General features: G+C 39.0%; 1 protein-coding gene across 5 annotated transcripts; it reads right to left on the bottom strand.

Moving 5' to 3' along the window:
- Positions 1-1098: 1098 nt before the first annotated feature.
- LOC105043663 (protein SWOLLEN 1) lies at positions 1099-24165 on the bottom strand. 5 transcript variants are annotated; one of them, XR_012140681.1, is made up of 19 exons: positions 23843-24165; positions 16933-18890; positions 16535-16828; positions 15699-15857; positions 14320-14741; positions 13766-14199; positions 13634-13686; positions 13418-13525; positions 11703-13334; positions 11502-11599; positions 10417-10525; positions 10029-10209; positions 7965-8032; positions 4539-4657; positions 3534-4430; positions 2087-2189; positions 1946-2007; positions 1621-1715; positions 1099-1239 (listed from the first exon to the last, which is right to left on the bottom strand). XR_012140681.1 is itself a non-coding variant. In XM_010921299.2 (18 exons), exons 2-18 carry the CDS (start codon positions 18878-18880, stop codon positions 1991-1993), a joined length of 6522 nt encoding a protein of 2173 aa, XP_010919601.2. In that variant the 5' UTR covers positions 18881-18890; positions 23843-24085; the 3' UTR covers positions 1729-1990. The 5 variants fall into 5 exon arrangements, 2 of the variants coding, with proteins under 2 accessions (XP_010919601.2, XP_073111810.1); XR_012140680.1 differs by having other exon boundaries at positions 1621-1696; XR_012140682.1 differs by lacking the exon at positions 1946-2007 and having other exon boundaries at positions 1621-1696.
- Positions 24166-24434: the final 269 nt, after the last annotated feature.

Below are 24434 nucleotides of genomic sequence, written 5' to 3'. Positions count from 1 at the left end.
TAGACCACACCAGCGCACAAACTTCATTGCCAAAAGATTAAGGCGCACAAAATTGAAGAGCATATAAAGATCCTTTTTCCCCTCCTGGTAGCTTTGACGGCTAACATAAAAATTTGCTATCAACGACCTGATACTCAAGGATCATCGATGCATGTCCATATCCGCTACTTTCACATGGTTGGAGCAACCACTAAACTAGCTGGGAAATAGAAACTTCAATTAAATAGTTATGATCTATGTTTGATTGATGAAGGATGAAACCTATATTGCAACAAATACCAGACGCTCGATATACCTAGATTATTTCTGATGCAAATAAAACTTGGTTATCAAAATTTATTTGGGGAACAATATCACAAACGAGAAAACAACCGAGATGCAGTCAAAAATATATCCTCCAAATTTTTATTTGCTAAATTACGTTAAATGGATTCAAGTACCTCTATCCGCATGACGGACAATCTCACAGACTGCAGGTTTCAACGGGTTCTTAAATCTCTATTCACATGACAAACATTCTCCGAGAAGGAAGGTTTCAACAGCTTCCTACAACCACTTGAGCATCATACACGGTTATTTTGCCGACCTTGAATCTGGCTGGTACAAACGTCTTGACCGCGGGTAGGAGGCAACGATTATTACTACCACCGGACTCCGTCTAAGCTTTGCTACAGCGAGCAGGATGAATGTAGTATGATGGTAATTTTTTTAAATAAAAAGCTGGCACCTTCCATTAATTTTATACCTCTAAATGTCCTCTAAATATTTTTCACATCAAACTGCTACATTTTCTCCCTTTGTTACAGTATATTGGTACAAGAACATGGGTAGCCCATGCGAAGAGTCCGACCAGCTAACTTCATGACATGAATCACGCATCACACGATATAATATCCAGAGAAACAGTCAACACAATTGTTGCGGTAACCACCAGTTAAAAATACTTCCAGCATGAAAAATACCACATGAATAATATATCAAAGGCATAAAGAAAAAACCTGTCTTAACCTCATGAAAACAGAGCAGTTGATTATGCTAACATTGGATCTTCATCGCTGAACCTACTATTCAGACTAATTTGTTATCACCACAGATTGCTTAGGCAGCCTCATACAACAATTCTGCCTCTTAGGTGATACCTCAATCTAAAAATTGTCGGCCTACTATTTCTTCACCATAAAATTCCATTGAGATGACCTTAATCATGCATCCAAGCGTCACTGACTTCACATGTAAATCCTGCAGAAAGCATGATTTATATGAAAATGTAATATAACACTAAATAAAGGAAAAACATGCGTTAGACACCAAAGCAATCACATATAACTATTGATTTTTTATCAGGTTCATTTTTTTGGGGGAAAGGGTGGGAGGCCCGCCCTCATTACAACCACCCGGATCCAGATTACATCACTCAAGAATCAGACCTAGAATCTTTGGTTGCTAAGCAGAAGAGCGACCACCAGTTTTGAGGTTAGAAAATAAAGTAAAAAAGCAAGTAATGACAGCTCAGAATACAACGAGCGCGTAGCCGAGCAAACAAGTTCTAATTTACTCAAACTGATAACATCAAGCAGAAGTGAAAACAAATAACATCAAGCAGAAGCCACATGCACATACCAGCAATTCATGCCTACAAATCAGCAAAACAGCTGAAGAATGTTCTACTTTGTTATTCTGTTGCATCATCTGAATCCTGCAATATAAAATAGGTTCTAAACAGGTGTGTTAGGGATCAATACATGAAACTTTTGGTTCTATTGACAAATCAAATATGAAAAGACAGAAAAGTCCCACCGCTCAAGGTAAAGAAAATGCTAAGGTTAAGTTAAGCTCACTATAGCATTTTACATCTAAACATATAAGAACAAAGCTTTCTGGTTCCAGTCCTAAAATGGTATTTTATGTACAAAAATCTTGATTGATGAATCTTTCACTGACATACAAGATTTGTATATAGATCAAATAACAGCATCAAAAAGCCTTCCTCTCAACCCTGAGCATTCCCTGTTTCAGTAATTAAAAGATTACTCAATCCTGAACCCATGGGAAAGAAGAAAGAAAGTATTCAGAGAAAAACAGTCACCTCTAGAAGACAATGCACCTCTATGCTGGGCTCTGGCACCCCTGTCATGTGAAACACTGGGAATCTTGGATATGATCAGAGAACTCTGCAATCCCTCTAGTAACTGTTACATGAACATGATAGAATTTTAATTTTAAGCATAGACAACTGGAGCCTAAACAGCAAGAAATAAACTATTCTTCATTAAAAGCTCTACTTAGTGGAAAAAAATGGACACAACCCTCTAGTAACTGAGTTGAATTCTAGCATAAAAATTCAGAACATAGAAAAAAAGAAGATATAAAACAATATTCATGCAAAGCTCCTTTCAGTTTTAATTGGATACAACTCACAACTTAATCAAAAGTTCCAACAAAAGCCCCTTTTAATCCTGGACACAGAAAGCAAGATGTAAAACAATATTCACAAACAGCCCCTTTTAATCCTTTTTTTTTTTTTTTTAAAGAAAAAGCTTGGATTCACCCTCTCGTAACCGAGTTGACTTCAAGCATAGAAAATTCTGGACATAGAAAGCAAGAAGATGAAAAACAAATTCATGCATTGTTTTACAAAGCTTTTTTTAGGGATATAATTCACAATAAAGCAAGAATTCAAGCAAAACATGGACCAAGGGAATTAATCTAGAAGATATCACATCAAATAAATGACAATAGGATGAGACTGACAGAGGCCAGAGCCAAAAGAGGGAGAAAAATTATGGGCTTACTGTGCAAATAAAATTCAAGCTATGAAATAGAAGAATGGTTTCAGAGTGTAAACTTAATACGGTTCAAAAATCTCCTAATCTAATATTTCACAAATAATGATAAATAATTTAATCAGAATAAAGTCACTTGTATTAAAATGATATAAATGGCAAAGAGTATTGTATGAGTACGTATGGAAAAGTATCACTGAGCTTTGTTGAAATGGTTGCAGAGATTAAAATGGGGAAATAAGATAAACTAGAATGCAAAAAATGTATGTCCAAAGATCATTATAAAAAATCATAAAATAGAAGGATAAAAAGATGATAACAAATCATATTAGTAATAGAGAGAAAATGGAACTTGTTCTCAAATAGATAGCCTATCACTATTGAAGAGAATGCCTCTATAGTGATTCACAGTAATTCCTAAAAATTGCAAGGAAAATGTTGAACAAGAGAACATTTCTAATGTCACCTATAGCTTAGCGTTCCTTGGAGAAAACACCAACAAAATATTACATGAAACAGCATCTATTATAAGTCAAAAAATGTCAGCAACTTGTAGAACTGTCTAAGCACCCATAAAGTCAAAGGGCAAGAAAAAAGAAGGTAACAGAACAGTCACAGTAAAAATATCAACAATCTGCGATCAGTGGTAGGGGCAACAATTAAGAATAAGAATATTCTACTACCAGAAACCTTCTCAAACAAACAGAAAAAGAAACTCAACAAACATATCATCATTTAAGTAGAGCTTACCCTTGAGGTTGGTTGGATTCTGCGGTTGGATCTCCGAGGTCCAGTGGCATCTGGGATAATTTTAGCTGGATATCCAGAGACCTTAAATTCAGTTCCAGTCAATTTATCTGTAGCAGGTGTAACCTTTCTTTTTCCTCCGATACTGGCTTCAACAGCAGCAGATGACTTCTTAGATGATGGAACACCAGGCGCTGGCACAGAAGACTCTGATACTGCAGCATCTGCTGTTCCAATACTAGCTGACAAGGAACCAGCTTCTGGTAAGTTTTTCTTTCCTAGATTGTTCTCTTCATTATTAAAAGAAGCCTTCACATTTGGTATAGAACCATGACCACTTTCTCCACCATTTGAAGCAGGCATGGTGGTAACGGATGAACTATCCCCCTCAGCTGCACCTCTACGCTGAATGATTTGAGATTTTACAGATTTAAGCCCCTTAGGCTTGGAGTTACTGGCCCTTTTTCCTTTGCTGTCCACTTTTGTAGTAGTTCTCCATACACGGGATGTTTGTGGCATCAAATACTTAGCAAATTTAATAGAATCATTTCCTTCACTTGCCTTTTCAGTCTTGTCCACAGTATAATGTTTGCTGACTTCCATAAATTTTCTTTTCTTTCCGGGCTTAGGTACACCAAAGACCACTCTTGATCCTACTTTCTGCAGACCAGTCCGTTTTACTTTCAGTGCATCAGAATTATTTTCCTCTTTATCATTCTTTCCAACAGAAAAGACTTTATCCTTTGCAGATAAATTTAGTGATCTTGAATCTTCAGGTTTCCTAGAATCATTACTGCACACGTCCATTGACATATTCCCTACTCCTCTGCCATCAATTCCTGAATCGATCTTGCCTTCAAGCCTGCCAAGCTTTTGCCGTTTCTCAAAGGGAGTATCACCCTAATAGTCATCATAACACAAATCAGACCAGTGAAAAAGATAACTACCCATAGACAATTTCCTGTGACATCAAAAGTTCCAAGAAAAATCAAAGAACTATATGCAAACCTCATAGGGTTCAACTGTATTTCTTTCTCTGACATGGGACCACAACATCCATCCACCGTTCTTCCAAATGAGAGATGGCCGGAGATTCCAAGCTCTAACAATTGATGAATCACCTCCAGCTACAATATAAGCAAACAAATGCAATCAATAATTCCTTTGGAGAAAAAAGGGCCACAATGCAATTCAACTTGGGGGATCAGGGTAGGGAATGTTGCAAATGTTTTCCAAAATAGAGGCATGGGTAGGCTATTTAAAAAATGACAATAATGAAACAAGCTTAACTTTGTTCTAAGTGGCTGTTTTGTAATAATTAAAAAAACTGCATGGAAGAAAATACTAAAAGCTATGAACCTACAATGGGTCATAATCATCACCATACATCATGTGACCCATACTAGCAACTTAATTACAAATATTCATATTTCCAGACACCATAGTTTAGATGGCATGAATGAACAATCAAAATACTCTATCCGCAGATAATTCATCAGAAAACCCATTTGACAAATTTTATCTTCTTTCTTTCCCCAAGGTCTGCAAAATTGTGTTGAAGATTCATGCATTCTATCCAACTCTGCCCTTTTATCCAAATGTTTCTTTCATTCCAATTACATGGATTCATTATTGCATATAATCAGGTTATACATCTCCAATGTCACGGAAAGTTACCGGGAAATCAGTTAGAAAGCAGCCAGTTCCATGCTGTAAATTCCCTCATCATACATCCCAATTAGCTGCGAGATTGGCTTCATGGTAACCATGATCGCAATAGGTAATTGAAGTTCTGTTCCAGGGACTAGTATATCACATTATCATCAAAGAACCTTCTAGATAATTTCTTGACGAGCAGAGGGCTGATCGCAGGAGAGGAATTTTCATGAAGTTCTTCCTAATTCGATCCACCTTGCGAATTAACTAACCTTGTTAAGTTAATTATAAATCCCGGGTTAACATCTTCATGAAATAACAAGATTAAAAGGTGCTGCAGCAGTTACATACATGTCTTGAAAAATGGAACCAAAATTTTATCAAGGAGATAGCTTATGTAATTCCGATGATTAGCTGAGCAAAACCTTCACATGAACTTGATCATAGGCATCATCATTGTTAAGATTGGGATGGAACATACAACATAGAGGGGTTTGGATCAGATTGAATTATGGATTTGTGGATTATAAGATTTCTTGAAAAGCAAAAGAAAAATATAAAAAACTGAAAAGTGACTAACAAATCACAAGAAAGCAGATAAATCTGTTTATCCTGGCCTGTTTGGATATTCCTACAGGATTAGGCTGAAAATCCTGTAGAAAATCAGGCCTATTGGCGCATCTAGCTTGCATTTTCTAAGAGCTCATCCAGACCCAGACCAGATCCTAGCCTTCAGACAGCAGCAAGAAAAAAAGACTTATAGAGGTCTTTTTTTTTTTTCCCTGCAGGATTTAGGCTAGGTGGTGTTTAGTTTTACAAGACCATGCTTAAAATGAACAGTCCAATCGACGAATCCTACAGGATTTTCAGCCAAATATCGAAACGGGTCCTCAATGAAAATCTGCTGTTTAACAACAGCATCTACCACACGAAAGAAAGAGCAAAGTTGGGTTTGCTTAAAATGAGAAAATTGGGGAGAGCTGAAGAGGAAGGGGTAATAGCAAAATATAAGAATAAGAAAGAGGAACAAGGGGCCTGCAGCAAGTTATTTACTATTCCTCTTCGTAACAAATCTCAGTCCAATCTTACTCCCTGTAGCCACATATAGTTCTTCATTTAATAGGTTCCACGGACTCCCTTTCCTTCTGTTATATGGCCTCCTAGATACTATATGATTAGCTGAACAATACTTGTCTATATTGAATGAACCAGATCTTATATTCATATGGATTAGAATTCTTCATATTAGGAGGTAGCTGACTAATTATTACACCCTGATTTTAATTCAAATAGAAAAGAAAAGGAAAATAATTAAAGAACTCTGTCCAAAACTTCTCTAAGTCATCAAAATTAGAGAAATAAATTCTAATTACAATATGGACAATATCCAACTAAAAATAAGAATGACCAATAATTTCGAAAGGTGCTCTGGGGTCAGTTCATAGAGCTACACAAACAGCCTTTAAGTGGACTGGGTGATCCAATGGATAGAGCTATCCACGATTTGGATCGTAAATGCAAAATAAGAGTGATCCACGATTTGCATCGTAAATGCGAAATAAGATCATCCAATCCCTTTCAAAAACACTCCAAGTGCTCAATTAGGATCAAGGATTTCTGGTCCTGCTTGTACAAGCAGGATCATGGATTGCCTGATTTTAACATAAATTATTTTCTAAATATCATAGGTATTGCCTATATTATTCACTATTAGCTTATCAATTCTTAAAGTTTTGAGTTAAATCCAGTATCTTGAGATGTAGCATGTCCTAATATCCTGTAAGAGTATTCAATGGTTTTTAAGATAAGATATAGTACCATTCCTTTCATGCTTAACATCGTCAGACTTCAAGCTTAAAAGGAAAATTCTTTAAGGTACCCATTATGTGCACCAGAAAAGTTGCCTGGGCCCACTAAATCTGGGCTGGCAACTTCACAACAACCATGTACAGCACACTAATGCCCAAAAACAATGCCAAACAGATCTGATGCATCAGATCCTAAGATAAAAAGGCTGCTTTCTGGTGTACAAGATTATGTTTGATAGATCTAGATTCTCTGCAAACAAACCACACTGATGGATTTGCAACCTTCGACCCAATAGTTTATGATTTCTTGATGCTTATCAATATAACTTAATTAAATAGATGGCTTACTAATATTTTCGTAGGAAAAAAACATTGCATCACAATTATAATCAAAAAACTTTCTTGCTTGTTTACACTTCAAGAAGTTGATAATGCATCTATATCCCACTGAGGTCTAAAATTTGCACACATACGTTTTCTGTCATTTTGCATTCGTTTTGACATTATAGCCTCAGTTTAGCTAGGATAAAAATTAATTCAGCTGGTCCATTTAGCTCATCTGAAAACTGAATACATTTTCATTTCAAAATTTCAAGGCGAATAGTCAGAATTTTGCGTCAATAATGTATGTGCATCTTCCTTTTTTTGGACATGCAAATAATGTCACCGAGCACTGTGCAAATAGCACTTCAAGAAAAAAGTCCGTGAGGACATAAGATGATAATACAGCGTGATAAAATTACTTATCAAGAGGATGTCATCTAAACAAGAGGGCATTGATGCACTTTTCAGGTTTTAGCAGGACATATATGCAAGTTTCATATTTTTTATCCAACGGAAATTTATGTGCAGTCATAAAAAAGATATATAAAAATTGGTTATATGTCAATGTCTGACACCCACTTAGTCACAAAAGTAAAGCAGATGCCAGCATATTAAGATATCCAGATTACACATTCAAGGGGCATACCTGGAAAATGGACGGTCAACTTTGTTTCATCACCTGGGCTCTTTTCAGAGACAATCCCTTCCCACCAACTGAGAATAAAAGAAAACACAGAAATTAGGTCAGGGCAATTATAATCTGATAAGAAATAACATGTTTATTAGATAAACGTCATGCAAACATGAACAGAGAAAACAGATACACATGAATCTTGCATTCAAACAAAATTATCGAATTTCTGTTTAAAGACATTAGACTGAAAGGTAAGATTTAGGAAAATCTATAGTCAAGAAAAAAGAAATAACTGGAAAGTTTTGATTTACCAAAAAAATGACCATCAATGAAGATGATTGGCTAAGAGCAAGGTCCGTGGAACCGGTGCCCGCACCCGTGCCGGCCAGCGGCAGACGGTACAAGTCGGTACAGATCTATACTAAACTAGACCAGACCAGCACGAACCGACATAGAAGCGAAGAAAGGAACTAGGAAGGAGGAAGAGAGAAAGAGAGGAAGGAGGGAGAAAGCAGCTGGAGGGGACGCGGGTGTGCTTGAAAGGCTGCCAAGGCCTCCACTTCTTGAAAAAGAGAAAGGGAAAGCCAGCAAAAAGGCTATCGATGGGACTCTGGCTAGCCGTCGAACGACGAAATCACAGCCCATGGCTCCGTGAGTGTGGAACAGGGACGATCGCCCTTGTTTTCTGAAATCTTTTTAAAAAAACCCAACCACGGTGAAGCTGGCACATCCATTGGCAACATCACTATTTCTTTGATTTTTTTTAAAAAATCCTAAACCAGTGAAGCCGACAGTGAATTTGCCAACTTTACTTCATCGTTTTCAAAAAAAAATGCGATGTACAAGGGCAGTCGCCCCTATTTCGCGGCTCCGCCAGTGCCTTTTCCGCCGTCCGATGGCCACAGCGGCCACCCAACACCCTCCGACGGCCTCTATCGGCTATGTCTTCCTCTGATGCCCTCACTCCCTCTCTCTCTATATCTCTCTCGCTTAAACGTCCTATCGGGCGACACAGCCGCAGCCTCTACAGCCCTCCGACAGCCTCGACATGCCACCACCGACCCTCTGATGACATCATCCCCCTTTTCCCTCCCCCCTCTCTTTCTCTTTTCCTCACTTTCTCTCTTCCTCTTTTCCTATTTGGAAGGACGAACCATCCCGATTGTGGCCAATATGGCTTGGAATGCCCCGAACTACCCAATTTGGAATGGTTTGGTGAACCATGGCTAAGAGTTCTTAATGCCAACCCAAAACATGTAGCATTTGTTTGGTCGATTAAACAAAAATTAGGTATTAGAAAATATAATACCAGTGTGGTTGCTTCACTAAATGAAGACTTCCATTTATCTGATTCAATAGAGGAAAAGAAACCACCAACAAGATGAAGAGTGCAAACCCAAATTAGGCACTACAAGAAAAACGAATAAAAGTCTGAGTGATTCTATGATGGAATAACAAAATTGAAAGCACTGGTCACCCGATATTTTTTTGCAAAACAATGAAGAGTGCATTGCCAAACTTTGAAAGGGGAAAAAGTGTAACTTTAACAATAGGACTTCTCCAACTAAATGAGTTGTCCTCATGGATCAATATATAGTACACTAAAGTTTGAGGACATTCTACAACCAGCATTCGACCTGAATCAGCTCATTCAAATTGGCACCAAAATCTTAGAAGAGGCAACTTCAGGCAGAAGATGAAGGATAGGCACAGAAACTATAAATCGTATTGGCAGTAATGGGAACTAAGCAATTGGTTACACAGTTATAAGTTCATTCAACCGTTTGAACTCTCCAAGATGCTTTCGACATGAAAAAAGTCAACATGAAGAAAAATATGATATTGGTAGCAGGCCCATGTCAGATGCACAAAATTTATACTAAAGAAAAAGGCTGAACGTAACTTCTGAACAAAAATATTCAAATCTCAAAAAATGAAAGCTAAGGAAACCACAATTTAGAATTATGAACATGAAGACATGATGACCAACTTCCAATAATCTTGTAGCAAGATTTCTCTCTTGAAGTCTAAGTTAATCAAATGAAGCAAAATGAAGAAAGACAAAAAGTATCTTACCCATCCCGTATCCATGCATCTACCCTATCTCCAACTGCCCAAGCATAATTTCCTACAGCCTCCCTACGCCGCTTCCTTGTTCCTCCAGGTTTTGCTGCAGCAATAGGATGAGTAACACGTATTCTAGGAGCATTATTGTTTTCACTCTCAAGTGGTATCCATTCCTCCAGCCGACCAGTGCCTGCATAAAAGAGAAGTGGTTTGCCCATAACAACAAACCCCTAAGAACGTAGTCAAGGTAGACCACTTATATAACCAAAATGCAAAATGGAGTAGCTTGAATTAAGAAACCAATATTAAATTGTCAGAAAGTAAGAGGGTTCTGACAGTCAAGAGATTTCTCCTCAACAAAGATGCATCTGGTGCCATTTAAAAAAATGCAGTTTACCTTCATCAGGAAGAAGATCGTTGTAGCAGACAAATGCTTTACCGTCTTTCACATCAAGAACCCGTGCAGAAAACCAAACCCCTCTAAGACCATCCTCATCAGCCACAACCTGAAACATTAAAATAAAAGCATTAGGTAGTCCTTGTTCAAACTTCAGGGACTAAAGTACACGAACCAAGAGTAATCAAGGAAACAGTTTTTCCTAAAGGTTGCAAGACTCAAAACCAGAGTTCAGAAAAGCCAAGAGAAAACAAGAAAGGACAAATAGAAGCCACAACCCTAGCAACCAAGAAGCAGCCCAGTCTTAGGTGCTCCATGCCACATGGGGTACAACCACCTAGGTGTCCATCCCAAGTGGCCTAGCTTCTTAGCATGCACCAAAGCAACCTGCCTAGGGTTAGTCAACTATTGCAGGCTATATAACACCCTCATCTATCATGCAAATGTCTTAAAACCTGAACTTAATTATAACTGGCAAGTTAAAAGTCATATCACCTATTTCCAGCTTCTCGTTGATATTATTAACCATTTAGTAGAATTGCCAGTTGAACTACTTGACTTATTTAACATGTTTCTGGACAGATGACTACAAAAGGTGAATATTTATCTATATTATATTGAAATGAATGGCTTGAGTCCATGTGTCTATTATTTTTTTCAAAAAAATTAATTTTCTTCATTAAGTAAAACATCATATGTACACATCTGCAAATACCTATTACTTCTTACAAAAACATGTCATGTTACAGTAACGTAAGTCCTCAAATAAATGTATATGTATTTCCAACAAATTACCTTTCTTTCTTCTAAGAAATTTAAATTTCTGATTGCTTGTTATACACAAATATATCCATTGATCTATTCCTTTTTAATATGATCCACTTATGTATTCACAAAAAATATATGCCGTCCCTTCACCAACCACTAGCAGAAAGCAACTTTTAGAACATCACCTTCAAGGTAAAGAAAAAAACACCAATCAGGAAAAGCTACAAAGACGGAAAGTTCCCATTCCATATAAAGGCATTATAAACTTCAAATGATGCAGCTTGGAAGAGAAAATGACATCAGGAATAAGCTTATACCTCTACAAGAGATCCCTTCCGAATGCTATTTCCTTTAAGATTACTTGCCAGAGAATCTGTTTCAACTCTATCAGTTGGAAAAGTTACCGATGTGATTCCTAATTCAGGTAGAAAAGCCCAAATACCAACCAAATCAGAAATTTTCAGATATCCAATCTGCAATAAGCACAACTTTTTGAAAGAACTGCAAGTTCAACATACCTATGCTATTTTCCTCCAACTGTATGGCCTGTTCACTATGGGAAGTAATCACCTCTTCATTGGTATTTCTCTCTGTCTCTCTATGGCCTAACGGTTGCTCAGTAGATTGTTTAACAGATGCATCATGATCATTAGGTGCATCTGCATCCAAATTCTCCTCTTGGTGCAAGCCATTTGCTTTTGCATGTTTATCAACAGCCATGTGCTGGATTTTCCAATAACTTTCAGGCCCAGCTTCCACCAATTCACTGATAGTAAATGGTAAGGGATCCCCCATTGCAACAATTATTCCTGCTTGCGAAACAGCCTCTGCAGCCAGTTCTGCAGCTTTTAATATGGCATCCAGGTTCTCTGCTCGCTTTGTGGCAGCAGAAGCTGCTTCCACCCTTCTTCTGGCAGCCTCTCGTGCAACAGAAATGATTGAACTAGATCCATTGACCTTGTCCTTGCCCTTCAATATCGAAACAGGAGTTAGCTTCACGAAATCCTTTCTGACATCAAGGCCAGCCTCAGAATTTTGACCAGGATGACCTGTTTTACCAGAACTCAGAGCTGCCTCTACCATCATCTTAGCCTGTAAAGCAGCCTCTGATGCAACCTTAGCAGCTTCTGCAGCTGCTTTTGCAACAGAAGCAGCTGCTGCAGCTGCAACAGCTGCAGAGGCAAGTTTCTCTTCAACTTCTGAAACTGAGCCAGATTTCTTTTGGGTAGCTAACTGACTCCATATTCCTTGGCTGTGCCGGACTGCAGCAGCAGCATGAGCAGCGGCATCTTCTGCTTGCAGCTTTGACTGCTCGATTCTACTGCATGTCTCCTCTGACAGAATGACCCTCTGTTCAGCATTGCCACTGCCAACCATCTGGAAATGAGTAGGATAGGCCATGGTAGATGTAGCTGAAACAAGACCACCAGGGGCAGCTTTAGTTGAAGAATTTGTGGATAAAGGGTAGCCTGCTGAAGTTGGTAGATGCTTAGTAACAACAGTAGCAGAAGCAGGTTCAGTTTGAGGTTGAGAAACTGAAAAGACTGGGCCCATCTCTTCAAGTGCTGAACCCTTCTTTCTCTTTCTGGACTTCTGTGCAGTAGATGTGTTCCTTGTATTTGGAGGAATTGCCGACTTCTTTTGGGTTTCAGCCTGCACAACAGATGCCGCAGAAACACTAATGGGAGCCTGAGTAGGCGGCAAAGTATTAGGGGACACAAGCTGCATGTTGGAGGCACGGGGTGTAGATGAGTCTTTGACAGGTGTTACTTGAATTGTCTCAGCAAGAGGTATTGCAGGATGTTGTGAGCTAGCTCCTAAAGTTGAACTTTGCGATGAAACAACCCAGGAACCGGGACGAGGACTCTGAGAAAACCAAGGTGTAGTGTTGCCTGTATAGTGCCTCATTTGGGAAGATTGGTATGAATGCATGGGAGATAAAACCTGATTGAAGTCCAGATGAGTGCCTCGTTGCACATTGGAAGGTAGTGCATCATGAGAAGAAGTACTCCACAAAGGTGATGGCAAACACATTGTTGAATTTACTACAGTTGAAGGAACAACCTTGGTGCCACTTCGGCTAGCAGGGGTATAGAGGGCCTTGCTTTGAAGTGGACTGGACCTCGTCCCTTGCTCAGAAACCCTGACACCTGCAAATGTCAATTGCCTCAACCAATCATCTAGTAATTAGACATTAGTTAACAAAAACAAATATCAATTCAAACATAATTACCTGAACAAGAATGTAAAGGGGTTTCAGAATTATTGAGAGGTGATTTCTGTTTCTGGAGCCTTTCTGCAGCAGCACGCCAAACTCCATCCCATAAGCTCCTTCCACCATCTATTTGTTCATCAATAATGACCCATCAGAACAATCCAAAACAGGCTTAGGCACATATTCAAAAAGTCAAAAAAAGTTGCATTAATTAGGTTGTGCCCAAGTTCCTACCAGTTCCTCCAAAGGCCGAAATCATACAAGCCTCATCTGGCGGAATACCTTGACTGCAGCAACATATTAAAATACAAATTGATAATAAATAGATAAACATAATAACAATAAACAACAGATCTTAGGACTCACATTAAAGATCCATAAACAAAGATCTGTGCACGCAGTTGTACTTGTTGTAGATCTGTGAAAGGCTGGTGAAACAATGCTGCAGTAGAAAGTGAAGTATTCAAGTCAGGCAAATTAGATGTCTGAACAGTCTGAGGACAAGACACCTTCATACTACTGCTCTCAACACAGAGGTGTTGTTGCATCTCCTCCAACCGCATATTGCTGCTTATGCCTGTACTGCCAGTAGGAGATGTACTGCATGTTTTCCTTTCCCTTTCTTTTGCTTTTTTTGGTGATGGCGTTTCTTTAGCAGCCCTTTTTGAAGTGTTTGCTTTTCTGGTTCCAGAGCTTGATACTTGCTTACTTTTATTTTCACCAATTGTTTTGGTCATGGTCCCATGTGGACTCTTTTCTTCAGATTCTTTAGGGCCAGGATGAGAATTATCTTTTGAAACCTTGTAATTGGATTGCAAAAAAACCACATTTAGTTGAGGGACTTACGAAGACGAAGAAGAAGAAGAAGATGATGATGACAATGATTCTGTACTATCTCAAAAGAGAGTGAGATCGGTTACCTGAGGAAGTTCAGAAGGAGACATACTGGAAAAGGGTTTCCAGTTATTTCTGGTGTTCTTTTCAGACAACTCTGCTACTGATCCAACCTCAAATTTAAAGCTCCTATCATCTTCAGATGCAGTACACTCCTTGGAATCACAGTCACCGGCTTTGACTTTACCAGCACTCACCATTGCATCAGAAGATATATGAGGTGGGTTTCCTGAAGTAGGACCAGTATGCTCCAACAATCCTCTACTGCCCTCTCGATATTCCACTCCATCTTGAGAATGTTCAGTGCAACTGATAACTGTGGGTGAACCACAACTTGGCTCAACTGAACCCTGAATACTGCTTCCAGGTTCCAATAAGCGGGATTCAACATTGCTTGTCGACAAGGTAGAATGGGGAGATTTGTTTGCATGGGCACCAGATGCATCACCTGCAATAAGGCAAACGGACCAACTATCCTAATGCTCTTCTCGAACTATACTAAGGAACCAGCAAAACACCATATGAAAAACAGACATATCATTTATTTGACCAGAATTGGGACTGTCTGATGCACATGAAAGTGAAAATGAACAGCTAATAAAAAGGATAAGAGAGAGGACAGTCACTTGAGATGGTAGGTGGTTTCTTCAGAGATAAGCGCAATTGTTTCTTTTCCATCTATAGAGAGAGTCCATTAAGACATAGAATGGATTTCTTTAGGATTTTAGGATCCAATTTAGTTTCCCAAGAGTATTTTTTTCCTTTTTTTAAATTCTTTTCCTTGACAAACTCTCTCTAACATGATTACACGAGTTCAAAGTTCACAGCAGTCACAAGGACTTTCCATTATACAATAGTAAATAAATATGCTGCAATAAATATTGGCCTCATTAAATAGGCTGCATCTCCGTTTGATGCACCACATAAAGGGATGCACATGGGATAGGCCTTGGCCTAGGATGCCCAAAAGTTTGAAAGCATTAGCTGATGACCTGGTCCAAACAATATAAAAAATTGCCAGCAACCCAGCCATGCACAACCATCGCCCTCTACATTCCAGACTTGTTATGTATCACTCAATATGAACTTGAAATCAGAAAGTCATGTGAAATTAGGAAGTAGAGCAATCTAGCACACCCAAGGAAATGCAGAGACCGCATCTATGTATGGTCTTCCTACATGATATGTTTCATCGATTATTTGCCCAAAGATATAAATTCTAGTTTTTCCTCAACCAATAAATACAAATTAATCGATGCATGCCATCTTTTGATTCCTAAATTTCAAGAAACTGGTATTAGAGATAAGAAAAGTGTGCAAAGAAGTAGCACCCATCAACCTGAGGAAAATCAATTAAAATAGGATTATCAATTTGTAAAACATTTAAAATGAAGAGACAACTCACAGTTGGTTTCCACAACAAGATTCTGCCCATGACAGTCGCCTCCTGGAGTTATATTGGCTTCATCACTTTGCTGTCCATTTTGAAAAATAGCAGGAGAGGACTCTCCTGCAGATGGAGGTACAGGCAACGGCTGCTTCTCATCTTTTTTAATGGTTTCTTCTGTAAAGAAAGCGACATAGTTTTAACAACAGCCATTATTCAGATATTCAACCAAAATTTTCAAGATTGTAAATATTCAAGCACTTAAATGAGAGAAAAAGAAAAAGAAGCACAGAATCACACTTCCTGCCACAGTAACTAAGACAGCTAATCCACCCTGAACTCCCACAGACCCACCAGATCCGACCTTAAAAGATTTCAAGCAGAAACATCATTACTTTTACCTACCCATGGCACTGCCACTATCAATCAAGATTGTTTCCACATTCTCTTTAAGGGGAAAAAAAAAAAAACGATGAATTGGACACATTTTTTGCCTCATATGGAAAGAAGAGGAAAGCAAAAACCTGTTCAAACTTGCGAGCATGTCCATGTGCAATTGGGTTAACTATAGAACACAAGTTTGACCTCATATTCTACATAAACAGAACTTTTCACAGGAAATACAGACTGCCTAAATACAACAAGTAGCACCTTATAATGGAACATACAGATTAGGCTCATCAGGATCAGACTGTAAATGCTCGTGCGGTACAAAGAAATTTATGTTACGCTTCAACATTGACAAGACCAGCAATTGCCCCATAAATAATATGAATGAGGTCCATCATCTTAGAAACTGAATTTCTAAATTATCCATGATTAATAATATTTAAAATATTAACAGTTAAGATTACCTGACTCATCCAGAACAACATTCATTGGGCACGAGCCATCCAGAACTGCATCAGCAACTGTAGTTGGGTCGCTTGATATCTGGGAATCTAAGTTACTCTTTGTAACTGATGCTGAGATGTTCACATCCTTCTCAACTGAGTGCATATGCTCTGATGCATGTAAAGGTGACAGTGCTGCATCTTTCTGTTCTCCAACCACATCCACAGCAAGAGCATCTTCAGGCCGTGACTGGCAGACAACAGTTGAATCATTGAGTGAAGTTGACTTGACACCTATCGTAGCAGGATTGGTGACTGATCAAAAGAACATCCATATCAGTCCAATAAGAAGGATTTTGCCTCCAAAATCATACCAATTATTGAAAAGAAAAGGAATTCAAAATTAAGAGAAAATTTACCAGATTCATCCTGAATTAGTTTCGTGACAGATGAACCATCTTTTGCCCCACCAGCATTCTGAGCTGTAAATGAGGCCTCTTCTACCCTCCCAGTAACATTAGAAGTGTCAGTATTAGAGCTTGCACCACATGAAACAACAAATGGCGCTATGAATTCCTTTCCAATAACAGAAATATCTGGAGGGATCACATCGTCATCAACGAACTTGGCCTCTGAAGTACCAGATTTCTTCATCTCAATTGATTTGTCATGAGTGGAAGACAATACCTTTACTTCCGTATCATGCTGTAAAATAGGCAAAAGAGATTTTTCCAAAGAAGCATCTTCTGAAGCATTCAATGTAACATTTGATTTCTCATTAGTATCTTTAAGATCTTTATCCTCTACACTCTTTTGTACAACAGTGGGTTTGGAATCATGAGAATCATTGTTGTGTTTGTCAGATAACTGACATTCAAGGTTTTGTTTCTCTTCAATAACTTCCTTGAAAGAAGATAGTTCTCTTTCCTCTCCTGAATCAGCTACTTTTGCGTTAATGGGCAGAATACTCGCATGAAGATCATCATATTTTGCAAGAAATTCAGCATCATCATGACCTGCATTTTTAGATGCTTCTGTTATAGGAGGTACCTTAGCAATATTTTCATTGCTGACTTCAAGAGAATGCCTCTCAATTATCATATCTCCTACCACCGCTAAAGAAGACTTTTCATTCATGTGTCTCACAACCTTATCACCTGTCCCATTGTCTTTGTTCAAGGCCTTACCCTGGTAAGCAATAGCTTCCAATAATCCATTAGAGTTCTCAGACAACACGGATTCATTGCACTCTTCATTTAAATACACCAAAGAATCCATAGATGGCTCCGAACATGAAGAATCCTTCATGCTGGAAAAATCATGGTTGAGTGCACGGCCTTCAGAATGCTGATCAATCGTTTTACCATCTCTGCATGTTATCTGACCATATACTTTCTGATGATTATCAGGTTGCAAGCCTTTGGATTTCTCAAGCATGCCAACCTCTTTGTTTCCCCCCATTATTTGCTCTGACAATGATTGCTTCCCAGAACATATACCAGATCTATCAATGGAAGTCGCTGCAGGGTCATCTTGAGTATTCCTGTATTCAGAACTTGCTCTCGTACCCACACATGTAGCACAACCATGATCATCAGGTGTACTCTTCCTCATGAATGCATTATCCAAGGAATCATCATCCTGAACACCCTCAAAAAACTCATTAATAACTTCATCAGAAGAAGTTTTATCAGCAGTGCATTGCTCAGGAACAACCTTTCGATCAGAGCTAAACTTCTCAACAGATGAAATTAGATCCAAGTCTTTTTCAGGTTTTTCATCTTTGGAAGTTTGAGACATACCTTCAACCTGAGGCTGACCCCTAAATGCATCCTCACCTGGCCCTGGAAGTATATTAGTAGATTTATCAGGCTGTATAGTGAGATCTGAGTGTACAATATCTCCCATGCGAGAATTGCCAGAATCATCTTGTCTTATCAAGGGATCCATTTGATCATCTAGCCCATTCAATTGATCATGTGCATCTGCCTCTTTAGTGTCAACTCTTTTGTTTACCATCTCATCTTCTCCAACAGATTTCAATAACATCTCCACAGATTCAGACGATGTAGCCTCAGACCAGACATTGTTATGCCTAGAAATGGAGCAAGATTCAGCAGCACTTGAACTAAATTCTATTGCACTACTTCCTGGTGAAAAGTGCTCAATCCACTTGTTTTCTTGATCTTGTATGCCAAGTAAAACCTCTGGTTCAACTAAACTGTCAAACCTCAGATGGACCTGGAGATGTTCATCAAAATCAAATTTTGGTAGAGCAAATGATCTCAAACTTGGAGGAAACTTGTTGCTGTCTTCTCCAACTAACTGAAAATTCTGGCTTTGAAAATCGTTATCATCATAATCCATGGATATATCCCTGCAACAAATTAAAAAGTATATATTTTGAGTAAAGTACATAGAGTAACTCCACAAATTAGTTTGACCAGCTATGGAAAACCTTCTAGTTGGAAAATTCAGTGACAGTTTTGCAATAGAAGTTATAGAGATATAAATAATTCCAGCTATTTATACCAGTACTAATCTATGAGAAAATGGAATCCTTTGTGCCTGAAACAATATAACAAAATGTTTGATTTTAAAAAATATACTTGTATAAGTTAGTGAAGTAACTGAGAGAATACAAAACAGGACCGTAAAACCATTAAAAACACCTAAGTACGCAAATATTTACCGGCACATACAAAATTCATAAAAGAGGCCTTAATTAACGGTCAACCTGTTTTTATACCTTATTTATTTGACCATCCAGATTAGTTTCAACAACACCCTTATCCTACAACCATCTAGAGAGGCATAGCTCCATGACAATGGACTATTCATGAGACACAATTCATCTCTTTATTATCCCTTTTATTTCTCTCCCAAGTCCGCGACTGATTCATAGACATAAATGTTCATAAGAGTGGTGAAAATTAATGTTGTAAAGTGATATGCTGCTGAAAATCAAGGTAAATAGTAAAATTGTGAAATACGAACTAGGACCACCAGATCCTCTTTACAGAGTGTTGGGTTTAGATTCTGCAGAAACCAACCAGTATGTGTTGATCTCAATGATCACTTGGAACATAGGCTAAAATTCTTCTAAAAATGGTAGGGAAACCAATACTTACATATCAACTGTGGAGGTACTAAAACAACTTTGCATAAAACTGAGATAAGAAGCAATTGAAATTATTCTGATGAAACCTGTCAGTTTTATTCATATGCAAAAACACCATATATAAGTCTAGACAAGCTCTTAAATATGTTCTAAAGTTGAAATGTTTTGACACTGAATAATCATAACTCCACAGAAAGAAATTCTGCACAAACTTTAAGACAAATTGAAACTCAATAACTTCAACATGTTATAATAGGGCTGGAACTGGGCCGGGCTAGGCCAGGCCCTACCCCTATCCGAGCAAGGCCCAAAAACTTTTTTTGGCCTTCGGGCCGGGCTTAGGCCCGATAAATGTGTAAAAAGCTAGGCCCAAGCCCGTCCCGCGCCCAGGCACGAATGTGTTTGGGCTAGCCCGCCCACTCTCTCTCTTTATTCGCCTCGTCCTCCGCCTTTGCCGCCGCCGCCGTCGAGACCGCCTTCAAGACCATCTCCGGCTCCTCCGTCTCTCCCAATTCCTCCGGCCCTCCCAGTATATGACGCTCCCGCTGCCGTCGCCACCCAATCACAGGTCACCGACTTTCGCAACTCTAGATCTTTTTATTTTTATAACAAGCTCTAGATCCTTCTCCGCCCTCCCTCTCCAGCTCTCCAATGGCAATGGGGGCCTGCGTCAGGGCCGCTCGAGTAGTGTTTCTTCCTTTTCGGGCCAATCGAGCGGCGGGCGCTCTTGGGCCACTCCATGCTGTGCCTTTCTCTGGCCCACTCATGAAGAAGAAGAGCGGGGGCATCTCGAGGAGGCTCCAAAAGCCATCCCTCTTCCGACGGAGTCTCTCGAAGAAAAATCGCCACCCATGGGTGATCACCCTCCGACGCTTCACCATCCAACGGAGTGAACCCAGCAATGTGCCCTTTTCGGAAAAAAACGAAGAAGGAAAACGAAGGAAATGAAGAGCGGGGGTATCTTGGGCTCAGACCTGATTTCGGGCTTGCAATCGGGCCTAAGCCCGGGCTGGGCTCGGGCCGGGCCAATGGTAGGCCCAAGCCCGGTCCGAAAATGAAATGGGCTCAATTTCTGAGCCCAAAACCGGCCTGATTTTGTTCGGACCTAGCCCAAAGCCCAACCCACAGTCGCACCAGCCCGAAGCCCATTGGGCCGACCCAAGCCCATTTCCAGCCTTATGTTATAACTGTTATAGCTTTAACTCCATAAAGTGAAACAACCCAATTTAGCAATCGAGGCTCATTGTCAAAGCCTAGAGCTGAAAACGGTTCAGTTGATTCAGTTTTAAGTGATTTTTTCAAACTAAACCGACATTTCAGTTTAAGAGACTCTCAAAATCAAATATTTGACTAAACACAATCGGTTTCTTTGGTTCGGTTTTATATCGATTCGGTTTGTTTATGTCGCTTTTCCAAGTATTTAAATGGTTTGAACGATTTTTCGGTTTAAACGGGTTGGTCGATTTGGATTCTATTTTTTGTTTCTTTATTATGGTGCATAATCAAGTCAAATTTGGTCCAAGTTGGATTAAAATAGGGCTAAATCAACATTTTAGATTCTTAATTCATATAAAGTACATAGCCCAAATTTGAATATACATGTAACATAAGTGTATATATAAATATATGAAGCATGTAATATAGGTGTATATATAAATATAACACGGCATTTTAATTTCGATTTGTCGGTTCGATTCGATTTCGACAGATCACATAAATCAATAAATCAATGACCAAACCGAAATATCGATTTTTGTATTTTATTCAACCGAACCAAACTAGTTAACCGCCAAACCGTCATATTTGGTTTGGTTCGGATCGGGGTTTAGGCGGTTTAATCAAAAATTTTTACACCCCTACCAGAGACCATTTCTGGCCTTTTAAATTTTTTTTCTTATAATCATGGTGCCCAAAAACAACATTAAGTGTTATTTTTCCAAGATCTATGTTCCATGTTCCAAAAAGTTAGTGAATCATCTATGATGTTGCACTGGATATTTCTAAAACAGCAGACACACACTACCAAACTAGTTAGTTTTATGCATGCTTTTTGGTTATATTTTACCTTATCTGTTTTCTTTTTCAAGATTTATAATTTCCTGCTTCCAGGGTTTTCAAATATTCATCGCTCATCAGCCTCGTACTGAAGTTAATCCCTTCCACTAAATGTATTTGCTGAAGGCCAACAGCTGACAAAGACACAACCTAAATTAAAGTTTCAATTCTTGTTTAAGAGTTAAAATCCCAATTCAAAGTCAGTCATGAATGAATTTGAACCACCTCCTTGCGCTAATATCCAGCAAGAATGCTGATGCAATGCAGAACCAATGCCCTAATTTCTCAATCACCATCCTCTTATGGTAAGGACACCCCTCATGACCCTTGTAATTACTTAGTAATCATGTCCTGTTCATAGACATTGGACTTCAGTGTGTACCATATATAGCCAATGACCAAGTAAAACTAATCAATCAACAATAATTTACACTCACTTACTCAGAATAACTTATTATTGAAAAGAAAATGTGAAGAAATGATGCTTCTAAGGTGAAGGCATCCGAAGTTATACAAGCATCACCTTTCAAATATGGGTGCAAATGAGTCCTCAAAAAGATTACAGATAAAAGTACCTACAGTTGTGGCACATTTGGTTGTATCAGGTACTTGTTTACACCCTAAAACCTTATCATGTCTATTTCACTTTAATTCACTGGAAATTGTTAAGTAGTTGTGATTGGGAATTAAGAAAATGAGTCTCTCTTAAAGTTCCCACACTTTCTGAAGAACTAGTGATTGGTGAAATCTCTTCCACTTCAATAACTTTCAAGATCAACAAAAGTATTAAGGGGGTTGAAATAGGACTGGAGGGGAACAGCTGGAATCCATTCAAACACAAAAATTTCAAACTTACTAGACAGATAAAAATTGAAAATTGTTATCCCCAGATCTCCCTGAACTGATGTGTTCATGTGAAACTGCTGACAACTAGTTGTACTTGTATAAACCTCGAAACTAACTTGTTAACCTGATCTCATCCATATTAACACGGTTCAATTGATCAAAGTATGCACACATAGGAAATGTAAAATATTAATCATAAAGAGACAGTACATGACTAAACCAGCTGGTATTTTAGTTAGTAAATACACTAGATTTTAAACCAAAATGTCTGATGAACAACTGCTTAATCATTAATCCATCTACTGCTCGCATTTAACAACTATAATTAATTAAGCTCTGTAAAACCTAGCAACCTACCCTCTCAGATCCAGATTGAATTATCTGGATCAGCTCAGCAACAAAAAGCCCAGAGGACTTTAACTTTCAGCTCGGGGGATGCAAGTGCAATTAGAGTTATAGTTGAGACTAGTTTGGACCAGAAACTTAGTTGTAACTGATCATTCCATGGTTATCATACACCAGGGGCACATAAAATAGAATGAAAGGATACCGACCAATCGACTCAGTTATCATCGCCCATAATGCATCCAGTAACTAGATCTACGATTAACCCACGCAGTATACTGTTTGATTCAACAGAAATCATTCACTATAGTGACCTAAATATACTCGCACTCTAATACACTAAGATGCTGATAACCTGCGAAACCAGATAATATACGCTTGCATAAAATGGCAAAATATCAAAAAACAATTTATTCATGCGTTGGTAAGGAAAAAAGGAGCCATCCGATAACAAATTCATTGCAATAAAAGAAAATAAGATTGCTGCATGGCCAGAATTACTTTATTTATCATGGGAAACTATGACTCACAAGACAATGAAACTCTTAACAGCACATCTTAGTAAACCCTATTTTCTAACTGAAAAGTGATCGAATGAAGGGAAAAGCAGCCACAGAAAGAGCAGTAATGCCATCAGTTAAATCCTTTCATGAAACGAAACAGAAACCAAACATTTGCCAGCAATACAGAATAACCCTAAGCCGAGATGATCTCTGCGTTCACCTTAGCTCGATAAACAGCCAAAATCGCACAATTCTCACAAAAAACCCTAACTTTCAGGAACGGATGACCTCAAAGGAAAGCAAGGGTAAAGATTCCCGCCACATACCATTCAAATCGAGAACATCAAAAACCCTAAGTTTCTTTCCGGGCTAAACGACCGAATCAGAAAAAATAGTGAGACAGCTAGCAAGTGGAGTGAAGAGTGTGAGGCGGTAAAAATGAAAAAGAGGCACAAGTACCGGAGAGAAAGTGCCTAGGCTTCCGCCACCCTCCATCCGGAGACGAAATCTTGGCCGTCGAGCGTCCAGACCCCAAATCCCACGGCGATTCGCAGGCTCATTTCCCGATGGACTCGATTGGCATCGGGAGGCTCCCCTCCGGGCACCAAACCCTAGCTCCGCGAGCCCCCGACATGGCTTCCAGGCGACGTACGGCGGCGAAGAATCCCTCCGGCGGGGCTCCAAGAATTTTCCGGCGGTTCGAAGGGCGTCTACGGGGCGAACACGTCGAAAACAAAAAGCCCTTTCCCTCACTCCCTTCTTTTTATTTTCCTCTCTCTCGCTCACACGCGTTAGCGAAGCGACGCGACGGGAGCGAGATTGGGGAAGGATTTATGGACGGCGTCTGAGTTTGAAGCGAGGGCCATCCGCAATTGCTCATGGTTCACTCAATAACTACGAAAATGCCACGTAACGGCCCCTCGCACGTGCGAGATGATGGAAGCGGTTTTTTTTTTTGACTTGGTACGTTGGTGGAACTCGGAAGCCGGAGAATGGATTAGAATCGATACACGTGTTAGAGGATAATTCTTTTTAGTTTTCTTTCATTTCT

Source organism: Elaeis guineensis, chromosome 4, assembly GCF_000442705.2.
Source record: "Elaeis guineensis isolate ETL-2024a chromosome 4, EG11, whole genome shotgun sequence".
Lineage (NCBI taxonomy): Eukaryota > Viridiplantae > Streptophyta > Magnoliopsida > Arecales > Arecaceae > Elaeis > Elaeis guineensis.
Note: the sequence above shows the minus strand (reverse complement) of the source record. Positions and strands in the feature narration are given on the sequence as shown.

What these genes read in the sequence shown, in the direction of transcription:
- LOC105043663 (XM_073255709.1), bottom strand. Translation starts at nt 18,880, where the DNA reads ATGGATTATGATGATAACGATTTTCAAAGCCAGAATTTTCAGTTAGTT. An exon ending in ACTAATTCAGGATGAATCTG is followed by an intron (nt 16,829 to 16,932) that starts GTAAATTTTCTC and finishes TCTTTTGATCAG; the next exon opens with TCACCAATCCTGCTACGATA. An exon ending in GATGCATGGATACGGGATGG is followed by an intron (nt 8,033 to 10,028) that starts GTAAGATACTTT and finishes TTTTATTCTCAG; the next exon opens with TTGGTGGGAAGGGATTGTCT.